The sequence below is a fragment of the Tachypleus tridentatus genome, chromosome 6 (assembly GCF_004210375.1).
Source record: "Tachypleus tridentatus isolate NWPU-2018 chromosome 6, ASM421037v1, whole genome shotgun sequence".
Taxonomy (NCBI): domain Eukaryota; kingdom Metazoa; phylum Arthropoda; class Merostomata; order Xiphosura; family Limulidae; genus Tachypleus; species Tachypleus tridentatus.
In genome coordinates this window covers 51,712,330-51,724,881 of record NC_134830.1, presented here as the reverse complement: position 1 = coordinate 51,724,881, position 12,552 = coordinate 51,712,330, and the positions used below count along the sequence as shown (strand labels likewise).

Sequence of the window (12,552 nt, the reverse complement as noted above, 5' to 3'; positions counted from 1 at the left end):
AGGTCAGTCAAATTGACTGATTCCTTCTGAAATAGGATAAAGAAAATAACACATAAATGATAGTTTTACTAAAAAACGTTTGAAATGTATTTAAGAAGTTTTAGGGATTACATAAAGGAAATTTAAAATTTTTGAGATAAGCAAGTTTTTAATTTTCACATGAAAATTACTTTGCACACAGACTATTAAAAACAAACACTCAATATGTTCATGGACAAATCTTTATTTTATTAAATAAAAAAAATTATCTAAAAATATGATTTTTTGTGTGGCAGACTTATAATATTAACTGAAAGAATGACAAATTTTGTGAATATATTGAAAGTTAGCAGTATTAAATCTCTAAAGACTAAACAAGTATAAAGAGTTAACATTGTTGGTCAAACAGACTGAGGCCATATAGAAAGTAAGAATACTGATCAATCATGATACCAAGATCACTTTTGTAAATCAGCAGCATCCTCTTCACAGCTAGCAACACCCAAGACCTTAATATCATCAGCAAATTTAAGCACATTAATAAGAATTCCTTCACCTCTGTCATTGACGTAAATTAAAAAAAAGAGATGATCCCAAGACAAAGCCCTGAGGCACCCATCTTGTGACATTAATCCAGTTTTATTGCACTATTCTGTTTCCATTCTACTACTCTTCTATGCAATTTGCTAACTTATCCTCCACACCTAATTATATCTCTTTTACAAGCCTTTTCTGTGGCAACTTATCAAAAGTTTTCTGAAAATCTAGATATTAAGCAACAACCTTTTCAAAGAACATTGAAATATTTGAAAGACAAAATTTTTTCCTTAGTGAAACCATGTTGACTATACAATGAATTTCTAAATTTTGTTAAGACTTTGCAAAGCATATTTTATTGACCTTTCCAAAACATTTCCCATGACTGATGTGATGTTAATAATTCTATAAATAGTGGTACAATTTTTGATATCTTCCTTGTAACATTGTTTTGTTTTTGGTACAGGATATTTAAATGTTATTTTCATACAAAATATAGGCCACAGTTTAGTGTGCAGTTAAAGTCATGATACAGTGTAACAAAGAATTACATGTTAAAATAAAATCACTATTGTCACACAGAATTAGTTAAACTAGATACAGTGAGGAAGCTAATATGTTACACAATAGATTTTATTAAATTTCTGCATTTTCACCAACTTACCTGTTTCCATTGTCTGTTGCATAAAAGCCTTTTGTCTAGAGGCAAACTCAGCCATCAGCTTCTGTTGTCTTTCTTTTGCTCTTCTCTTTCTATAATAAACACCACAAAATAAGGATAACTCAAAAACACCTAATAAGATGAAATACACCAGAGATTACTAAATAAAGACAGATGTATCAGTTGTATTAATAAAGGGTTTTTGTATGCATTAAATTATCATTACATTATGATTTTTCCCACTTTTCCCACTCACATCTAACAAGGTACCACTGACGAAACTAAAAATGCAATCAATCAAAATCTAAAAACTTCTGATAAATAACCAATTTGTTGTTTTTTTGCAAAAATAAATACTTTAAATCATATTTCAAAGTACTAAATTTATATAATTGATGTTACAATATTATGACTTAGTAGTTTAAGCCTAAAAACTAGATTTTTGCAAGGAAGAATTACTTTACCAGTGATCCAGCTTCAAAATTGTTCTTTAAAAGTATTATGCTTATGGACTAAGTTTAGTATCTCTCAAAATGACTTTATAAGCTTTCTAAAAGTAAATAAATAGGTCACTAAGGTTAGTTAGGTCCATCAACTTTTCTCCCTCAAGAAAAGATGTTTCTACAAATTGTAAATCTAGTCTCACATCAACAATAGAAATGCTTATCATTACAATACACACCTTTCTTCCTTATCTAAAGCATCTTTTGCTGAACCTCCTTTCTTTACCTCTTCCTTTTTTGGCCACAAACGTTGCCTAATGTCTTGGACTGGCTGCTCACCACTTGATACATTTAACTGTACAAATCTGTCTAACACTTGACCAATAAAAAATGGTCCATCTCCAATTCTTGACTCATTTATAGCATCATCTGACAAAATTTCCATTCTTTCTGTGGGTGGCCGGTAAGAGTCCTTTACGCCTGAAAGTTTGGAATGTAACCTAAGTAACAATGACAAGATGCTTTCATTTATATCCACGACTGAATTACAACTAGGAGGCAATTCTTTTAGAGACTCTTGATGATAGCGTGTGGAGGAGCTCTCTCCAGATCCAACAGACTGTAAACTTTGCTTGTTCGAGAGCACCCTGTTCCGACCAGGAAATCTTCTCCACTTGAAGATGCGTGGGTGAATTGAAGCTAGCCCTACTGAGCTGGGAACCATGGCCAGACTTGATCCTCCACTACTGAGAGCTCCTGGAGGGAGAGGTGGAGGCAGGGGAGGTGGTAGTACAATATTGGGAGACACAGAATCAGTGTCTGAGTAGCTATGTGGATGTTGAGCAACTACAGAAACTGTTGAAGTACTGCCTGATGTCTGATTGATCAAATTTCCTGATAAAAAAAATGTTTTTAGGCTTTTTTTTCAGATATTTTATCTCTACATATAGACAAACACAGTACAATCTCTTCATTTATTAATTAGTAATATGTCATAATGACTGATAGTTGTGTAAAAAATTGTCTAATGTTGTGGAAATGAAACATTTTAAGCCCTAACCCTTAAATAAAATTAAAGATTTCAAAAAGTAGACCCTTTTCTATGACCAAATATGACAGAAAGTAAGTTAAAAGGGTTTAAATTTAGATTTTAAATTTAAAAAATTGTTAAATAGCAGAACATGAAGTGTGACACAATATGAATTATAATGGTATAAATTTAGATTTTACATTTAACAAAAAGGTTAAATTGCATAGAAGATGAAAATATACATAAATACAAAAGTTAAATATTTATATAAAAAATCATAACAACTAAACATAAGTATTTATGTTCATAAAATTGTAAACAACAATGTAATGAATGGGCTTCATAGACCTTTTGTGTGTTTATTAGCTATAAAAGTTTATGATTTTTTACCACAAGTTCCAAGTTTCTTTGCTATAGTTATTTTTTCCCTTTAAATTATAAGTAATGTATATGCCATTCAGTCATATTTCAATAACATATATAATAAAATTATCGATTGTGACACCTTTTTACCCACAATAGTGGTTCTCTGCTATAAAGTTCTATTCCAATATCCCTCCAATGGTTATATATACCAAACACACTTCCCACTTATGAACACACTTCACACACATACAAACATACTTACCACTTATGGCAGTTTCTATTGTTTGCTGGTTTGTTATAAAAATAAGAATAAAACTAAATAAGCAAACTGTCATATGGGAACTCTTGTTTTGGAAAATTATTTGTCCAAGTAATGACACTTTCAAGGAATAAGTACAAAATTTCACACTACACTTAACTACAACTTGGTTTTAGCATAAAGCTTTAAAATGGCTGTTACAAATTCTGTTAACCATAGGGAATTGAGCCTCTGATCTTAATGTTGGTTATTCATAAGCTTACCATTCACCCACGGGGAAATATTACGTCATCACACCCTACCTGACAAGGGCACTAAAGCATCCGTTGTAGATACAGTGGCTGGTAAAGCTAAGTGTACACTAGATGGTGGTAGTGACGGATGATGACTTTGGGAACTGAATCCTTCTGGTGAAACATGGCAGAAATTATTATCCGACACAAAGAACATTGGTGCTGTATTGTTAAAAGATTAAATCAGATTTTGAAAAATATGACATGTAATTTTAAAGAATTCTTCTTTTGTTTTAATATTTATATTCTTATACTGTCATCAATTCTTTACTTATATTGATTTCATTATATCTATGGCAAGCTTCATCATCAAGTTTTATTAAGGTATATAAAAAACAATGTTTCCATTACACAAACAGTAATCAGTTTTCTAAACAAGTCAGTGTTACTTATTTTGTTAAACTTCAAAAAATCCCACTTATATCACAGTTAAAGGTCACATCATCTGGCTTTAACACATCAATTACACAGAACACAACTGATTTTTGCCTATTTTATACAATCCCTAAATCATTATATCCTAAAGGATCAAGTGACTTTAATTTGAACAACATATCCCTACTTTAAAACTTCAAGTGTTAAGAAGTGCAACAGTAATTTTCCTAAAATCTCAGAAACTTCTAAATCTACAGTATCAAATCAACATGCCTTCTTCAACTGTGGGACTCTGCACAAGATACGTAGCTCCCTCTGATGGTCCATCTACCTCCTCATCTACATCCATTTCTTCAACAACTCCCTCCATAATTTCAGCCTGCTCCATGACAACAACTCTTTGGATGGTCAACACCATGTTGTGAAGTGTCCAGTCTGTGGGAAACCAGTGAACAAAATCCAGGTTGGGGACTTCTTCTTTCATTGGAGACACCATTTCCTTCATATTAACAAAGAGATGCATTAAGAATTGGTTAATAAGAAGTCATTGAATGAGAAAGCAGTCCTCTTGAAACTGGTCTTGAACAATAATTATTTGTTACAGTAATTATCAGAATAATAGATTACTGTAATTGTTGTAATTTCAATGAGCAATAAATTATCTTTTTTTAAAGACAAATAAACATATAATAATGAATGCTGTTTATGACTTCAATAAATAAATTGCCCAAAAAATGACTTCATCCTAAATGTTGGTAATAATTAAAAACTATTCAAATGTGTAGAGTGACCCAAGAAATTAATAGTATTATAAATGTTAGTGTTTACTGAAACTTCTAAAGACAAAGGTTGATAATGACTGAATTTGAACACCAAAAATAGACAAAGCACCTAAAAACTATTTTAGAAGCTAAAAGTGGTTGAAGTTTGTTACTACAGACAATATAAAATCACATTACAAATGAATGTACTGAAATATGTTACACTATTTAAAAAAATGACCACAAAATTAAGCAGCAGACAACTGGAAGCACATTCTACACTCACAAATCATGGTACAAGGCATCGTGGTGAGAATGTTCAACGTTTTACTTCAGTAAAATAATGTTATCAATTTTTTGAGGTCCTACAATATATATTTTATGTTGCTATGTTTCATAAGTTACATCTATTATATCCAGGCCTTACAAGTCCTCATACTGGGTGAAAAGCCTTATCACTGCTGGATATGACAGAAAAACTGTGGTGGATAAATTATTTATTACCACCATAAGTTCTTATAAGTATCCTAGGGTACTGAAGTCCTCTGTAGAATTCTGCACACATTACTCCTATTATGTTCCTTAAGCTAGATAATCAAGTCTAAATCTACTGTTGTTTGTCCTCTTGGGTTACTAAGTACAATTTGGAAACCACAACTTACATATTTTGAAGAAATGAATGACATTACTTAGGGTTCTTTGTAATGTATTCTTTGTATAATCAACTCTTAAAAATAACAGAAAAAAAACAAACTGATCTTTTCTACCACAAGATGAATTTATAAAACTGGGGTAGAAAAGATTCATGGTTCTTAACTTTTCCTTCTGCCTTAAGTTTGACTGTAAGAAAACCATGATATTCTAAGTATTTTTTGCACAAGAAAAATAAGATACATAGGTAATGGCTTGAAATTTCTTTTAGCCAACTGATGCAAATTTCTATGTTTCTCTCTTTGTTGTAAAAAAACAACACAATAACACTAGAACTCAGGCATTTAGTAAAAGTTACTAATTGATTAAATGCCAAGTTCACCGATATATGTAACATTCAACTAATAGGTAATTCTTACACAAGACTTGAAATAATCACAGAAACAATTGTAAATACTAATTTCAATTAAATCATTACTTTTATAAGGCATGACACTAATTGGTAAAGCTGAACAATCAACCTTGAATTAATTAGAAATAATAATGGCAATATTTTAATTACTTAGTTGGAATAATAAAAAATACTAATTTAATAGTCAATTATTTTTCAGTTTTTAACTATAGTTAATTGAGCTTAAGAACACAGAATTAATTGAAAATAATGATGAGGAATCATAATGGTAATAGTTTTATTACTTAGATCATTGAAATGCTTGTGAATATTCATTTCAATTCTTGCTTGTTTTTAAGATATTAAATGATTAAACATAATTCTGATTAATCAGCAGTTGAAGACAATACTTTATGTCATTTAATCAATCAGTTGTAATGGCAATTAGTACATATGTAATTTGTGCTTTATCTACTTTTGTATCTTTCCTATCAGTTTTAAGTAAATTTTCAGTAGCATATTCTACTTTGTTTTAAATTCCTATATTTATATTCATACAATAATGTAAAGCTATAAAAACTTTATCATAAATAACATCCTATTAACCTCACAACTACATAAATACATGATGCAAGTATACTTTTACAGTTTAACTCTATGACAGTTATCTACTTACACTGTAAGTAGGTTACATAACTCAGATGAAAGTTCTTTACAAAAATAAAACTACTGATAAAATTGTTTGAAATTTGACAAAAATGGTTTTAAAAGTATTTTGTTTCGTAAAAAAATATTTTTTTATTTTTGTACCATTCCCAATAAAAATTCATTGTTTTATGTAGTTATTTGCACCTGTACTCTGAACAGTTCATCTTTTTATCTTAAAATCTTCACATTTCATTTGATTAATCTGTGGAATATCCTAGAGTTTTTTTAAGGTAAATATTTATATTTTCCATTTTCTATAGCATATCACTAACTATCTGTTATCATCAATATACACTGAAATAAAATATTCAAATTTAACAAATGAAAATATGTATAAAGCTTTTGATTCTTCATAGAAATTCATGAGAATAGTTTTCTTGGCCTTCTATGCATTATTTCATGTCTTTATCTTTTCACATAAAGTTTATTTTTAATTTTCTTTTTCATATTATTCATTTTTTTTATTTCTGCCAATACATCACTTAGGTATGTGGACCTTTATAAATATATTATTCTGGCAACTCTGGGCACAGATGTGGAATGGGTAAACAAGATGGTACCTACTCACACCAAATGTCTACACACACTCTGAGAATCTGTATGAGAAAAAGTTAAATTTATAAAAAACATTAAACCATTCAAATATTCATTTTAAAATATAAATAATACACAAGTAAATAAAATATAAAAGCAAAACCTAAATGCAATTGAACTGTCTGACAAACTAATATATACAAGGTGAGAAAATACAGCCAAATGCAAGGGAACCTGCTTTTGACAATTGGCAAAGCTTCTCCTAATGTGATATTTAGAAATGTATATAATGTTACTGTTTATTGGTCTATTTAGCTAAACAAAGGTAAATCTGTCTTTATTTGCTGTAAGCATGCCAGTAAAATTCAAATTGTTGCAAAGCAACACAGGTCTGACTTTGCAAGTGGGCATGGCTGCCTTTAAATTAAGAAAAACAGTTACAGCTGTTCAGGATGGAAAGAAATCCTTGGGATATTTGCAGATGGTAATGGAACACACTTGTTGTGTTTCCTGTATAATAGCTCTTAAAAGTTGAGAATTGTAATGCGACAGCAAAAATTACATTTTTAATTGCTATTTTCGATGTTTCTTTTTAAAATAAAGAAATAATACTTAGATAATAAAAAAAAACTTTAAATTATTTTGTACCTGATAACAATAAGTTCATTGAAACACATTTAATTAAAGTGGTTTAATTAAATTTTGAGTGCAACTCAGTAATGTGCACACAGAAGGGGGTTTAAAGATGACACTGTTGCTATAGTTAACCTCTTTTTAATCTATTTAGACAAAAACAAAACTATAATTATGGTAATGAATTCAACTTTAAGACTGAACTAAACTTACATGGGCTGAACAAGAAAGTGGAGGAAACCTGAGGGCCATGTCAAGTAAATAAACAGACAGGGCTACAACTTGCTCAGGAATATCAGGATCATCCCAAGCCTGTAAGGAGAGTATGATATGTTAAACATCACCAGTTATAACTAAGGAATTCAGAAAACAAACAAAATAGCATGCTGCTATCATATTAAATTTGAACTCTTCTAACAATTTATTTCAATGACTGTCTTTAAACTGTAAAAATCATACCAGAAGCAATAGTACTAGATATTGTCAAAATAACCTTTATTTTCAACTATAAATTAATCCACTAATCCATATTTCATAACTTACTTAATTTCAACTCTTTAATTCATAAAGAGTCGTAACCTTTTTGAAAAGTACACAACAAAAATTTGTTTTTTAAATACTAGGATAAGTTTGTACTGTACATTAAATGTCATGATTGTGTTAATAAAAACAATAACAAAAAAACTATCTGGCACACTGTTAAGTTCTGACAAGCAAGAAGATTGGTGCTATATTGAACATTCAACAAGCCACATATAAATACACAATATTGGAAGTAATTATAAAAAAGTGAAAAAATGCAAGTATGAAAAGTAAATATTGTGAATTATTGCTCCCCTCTATTGTATGAAAATGAGATGCTTTAGTGTACAGTCACATGTTGGTAGCTTACGCTATGAAAAAGCTGCCTTCCAGCTGATCAGTGTCACCCTGGAATGATATCCATAAGTCTACATAAACATATTATTTACATGATGTGGGACCAATGCATAGTAATACCACATGGTAAACATGCAAAAAGTTACAATATTTCTAGTGAAGACAACTCCAAGAAAAATTTTTATTTCAGTGAGAACTGCATCTTACAATATCATTTAAAACTATTAGTGTTTATAGTTATAGTGGGCAAACCAGATGGCAATGTAGTCAATGACTTGACTATAAGCACAGGTGTGAATGTCACCTCTATATCAAAACAATATACCTTAACACAAAGTGTCCTCAATGGACATGAAGCCACTGAAAGATTAGACCTTATGAAAGAGAAATAAACCAAATGTCTGAAATGGGCAATATATTTCAAACAATGGGATGAATGTAAAAATAAAGGAGTTCTTTATGGATGAATTCAACTGAAGTTTTTTGCAATTATCGATGACAGTTTTTTAGAGGTAGAAGGGATAATAGTATCATGATAAACATACAACATGAGAGGCTAATACAAGGGTGAGATGCATCTAAGTCAGTTGTATGGGAGATGTAGACAAAATTGATGGCACTCTGACTGCTGACAGGTATAAGTAAATTCTTATTCATCATATCATTCCCTCATGAACAAGACTGTTATACAGGAATTCAACTTCTAGAAAACGTGTGTTCACAAGTATGCAATATATGTAGAAGTTGTAACATGCTGTATGGAAGAAGTAAAAATAAATAAAAAAGCTTTTACAACCATGATTCAAGCTGTACAAAAATCAAGATATGAATATAATTAAGGTTTTATGGACTTTGCATACAGAAACTGAGAAAATCAAATGATAGCCAAACAACTTAGTTGAATTGTGAAGATTAATCATTATTTAGAATAACATTTCACAATCATATGTTGATAAACTTATGGTAGCATAGCAACAATTTGTACTATTCTGTTCACAGAAAAAGCAAAATACCACTGCACTGTACAACTTACCTATCCTTCATCTGTGTTTTCTGTAATACATACTACATAACTGTATGCTGACCACTTAATTGAAATTATTCCTTGTTTGTAACACTCACATGACTATCACCAAATATTCCTTTAATTATTTCCAATAATCCAAGTATACATTTAATTATTTTTTTCACTGCAATTTCAAATGGTACAACTTGTTTTCAAATAAAACTAAACCTAACTTTAAATTACAAAGTCTAACAGTCTGCTTCAGAAACACTTATGGATCAACATAGTCTACTGAATACTTTTGGAAACTCCCCCTGCACATGGAACAGTATGTGACTTTATAATAAATAATGTAGATATCACCAGCCAATATTCCTTCTCATTCTCACTTACACATCAATATTTCTTTTAAATTACAGTTTTTTGCTGGCGTTTGATTAACCATTTTCTCCTGTATTACTTTCAATATTTTCTAAATTTTCACTTGTACTTATAAACATTTTTAAGTAATGAAAAAATGGCTTCTTTCTGAAAATACTTTAGAAATTACGTTTATTTCATTTGTTATGTTCCACAAACTCATTCAAGAATTACAAAATATCTGCTTTTAGGAAATTTGATCTTGCACTATGTTTAAAATTAATAGCAACTAATTCAAAGACTAGCATTTAATGATCATAAAAATTATGAAATTATTTCACTAAATATAAAATTTTTATCTTTCTATAATATCAATAACTATCATGAAAAGAACACTGCTTGTTCATAAGTTTTATGTTTTTTAGTACAATAATATTTATTACCATTATTTTCCTGATTATTATCATTTAAATAATTATAACCTAAATATCAGAGCAAGTAAAGATTTAAGGTAGAGGACTGGGGGTTACTTTAGAATTAAAGAAAAATATTAACAAATTCAACTTCAAACTATCTTTTGAACTAACATTTCACTTAATTAATTACTTTAAAGACAAGTATTTTTAAAATGCAACATTTGCCATCTATAAATTTGTGTCCATAAATTAGCCAGCACATGTAAAAACTTCAGGTGAACAGCCAACTATTATTCAACAATGTTTAAAAGATTGTGACTTTCATTTTACTGCCCAAAATATCAGTATTCTAGGAAACATTTCAAGTGAAAAAAGAAGTTGAACCTGTTGATTTGTATTGGTGTCTTGAAATAAGAAATTTGTAAAACTTGAAGTCCAGAAACACATATATTGTAATTATAACATTAACATGTATTAGGCATAACATTAAAATGCTATAAAAGACAAAATAAAACTGTTTATACATTATATTCCTTATTATGCAATACCATATTTCCGACTGCTTGTACAAGTTTTCTCTTAATAATAGGTGAGCTACAATGTTGTTCCTATACTAAAACCTTGGATCTGTCAATGCATCAAGCCTATGTAATAACACACAAGAACAGAAACCTCTCTCTCTTCCTTACTCGATAAAGTACTGTAAATATGATAGCATGCATCGTTCTGGAATGAAGAAGTTTTCGTGGATCAGGAAACTGAGGACTGACAGCTTTGGGAATTCTATACGGCAGCCAAGGAGGACTGGAGCTTTTATACTTTCCACTTTGTCTTACACTGTAAGCATAATTTATGTTTAATAAATTTAAATTTAGGAAACCTAAGAATTTATAATATCTAAATACAACATATGTTTTAATTACTAGAATACTTCCCAAGCTTATTTTAGTACAGAAACAGCAATGGTTATAATGCAGAGTTCATTAATAATTAAAAAAAGACATATATATTTTTTTTTATTCAACATATAGTTAAACAATAGGTTGTTTCCCACCACAGGTATTAAAACTTGATTTTTAACATCACAAGTCCAGAGACTTTAGTTTATTAAATAGTTTAACTTAAGCATGCCAGCTGCTTCTTCAAGAGTAGGCTTAGAGTTAGCTTATCTACCAATCTATAATATTATTAGCTGATGTTATGAAAATCAAATTCATGTGCATTAATAATTAAAAGTTTTCATTTATTAAAAAAACTGTTTAATGCTCGATTAATTTTTTAATTAATTTCTAACTACCGTTATATAATTGGAAAATAAAATAGCTGTGCCAAATATATAATAATGTTCTACGATTATTAAGGTTTCATCTTACTGCTGAGTATAGCGATCAACGGAAGACTGAAAGTCCCTCCTGTGTACTGCTCGTAGCAAAACATGGATGGGATCATATTCTTGTTCCCAGATTTCAGGTTTAGGAACATACATTCCTTGCAACATTGTTCCACCAGCTTCAAAATTTGGGGCACGATAATCAGCTACCTGTAAATGAATCAGTTACTTTTTTCTTTATCATGTCAGTATAAATTAATGTTTTTCTACAAGTTTTTAGATAATAGCACTGAATACAGAGGCTAAAAAAAATGAGCAACCTGGATATAAGTGGTCTGAAAAGTTGTATTAAAAAAACAACTAATGACAATTAAAAGACAGCTTTAAATCTCTAAATACAGGTTCAGTTGGTTTGAATGACCTCATGACCTCTTTGTATTCATTTAAAGTCCATTTAGGTTTAATACCTCTAAGTTTTAATACGACATGTGTGTATATATAATACACACAAAATTTGTCAGTCTTTCAGTTAATACTACAAGTCGGTCACATACTAAAACCATATTTTTAAAGAATTTTTTTATTTAATAAATAAATATTTGTCCATGAATATACTATTTGTTTCGAATAATTTCTGTGTAAAGTAATTTTTATGTTAAAATTAAAAACATTTTTTCCTCACCTCAAATATTTCATATTTCCTTTGTGTAATCCCCAAAACCTCCTAAACATATTTCAAACGTTTTTTGTTTGTTCTTTACAGTAAATCTTTATAGCTTATTTGTCATTTTCTCTATCCTATCTCAAAAGTTGACTGACCTCATAACAACTCAATAAACAATATGAAATAAATCTAAATTATCTCTTTTTCTTTCTAGAATAACTTCAAACTGTAACACGAAACTACATTCTTTTTTCTCCTAAGTAGCTCTAGGTTCAT

At 29.7% G+C, this 12,552-nt stretch overlaps 1 protein-coding gene across 7 annotated transcripts in view; it reads right to left on the bottom strand.

Moving 5' to 3' along the window:
* Ubr3 (Ubr3 ubiquitin ligase) overlaps window positions 1-12,552 on the bottom strand; it is a 94,689-nt gene that overhangs the window by 38,384 nt on the left and 43,753 nt on the right. For 3 of the 7 annotated variants that reach the window (XR_013029013.1, XM_076504706.1, XM_076504705.1), the window contains exons 15-21: window positions 11,656-11,822; window positions 10,972-11,119; window positions 7,835-7,933; window positions 4,217-4,442; window positions 3,578-3,730; window positions 1,860-2,514; window positions 1,181-1,269 (exon numbers count right to left, since the gene is read on the bottom strand). Coding sequence is in view for 6 of the 7 variants with exons in the window: in XM_076504706.1 (XP_076360821.1) it covers window positions 1,181-1,269; window positions 1,860-2,514; window positions 3,578-3,730; window positions 4,217-4,442; window positions 7,835-7,933; window positions 10,972-11,119; window positions 11,656-11,822 (1,537 nt within the window). In the remaining variant the exon portion in view is untranslated. The remainder of the gene's footprint in view (window positions 1-1,180; window positions 1,270-1,859; window positions 2,515-3,577; window positions 3,731-4,216; window positions 4,443-7,834; window positions 7,934-10,971; window positions 11,120-11,655; window positions 11,823-12,552) is intronic. The other 4 variants (XM_076504711.1, XM_076504708.1, XM_076504707.1 and 1 more) reach the window with 2 other exon arrangements.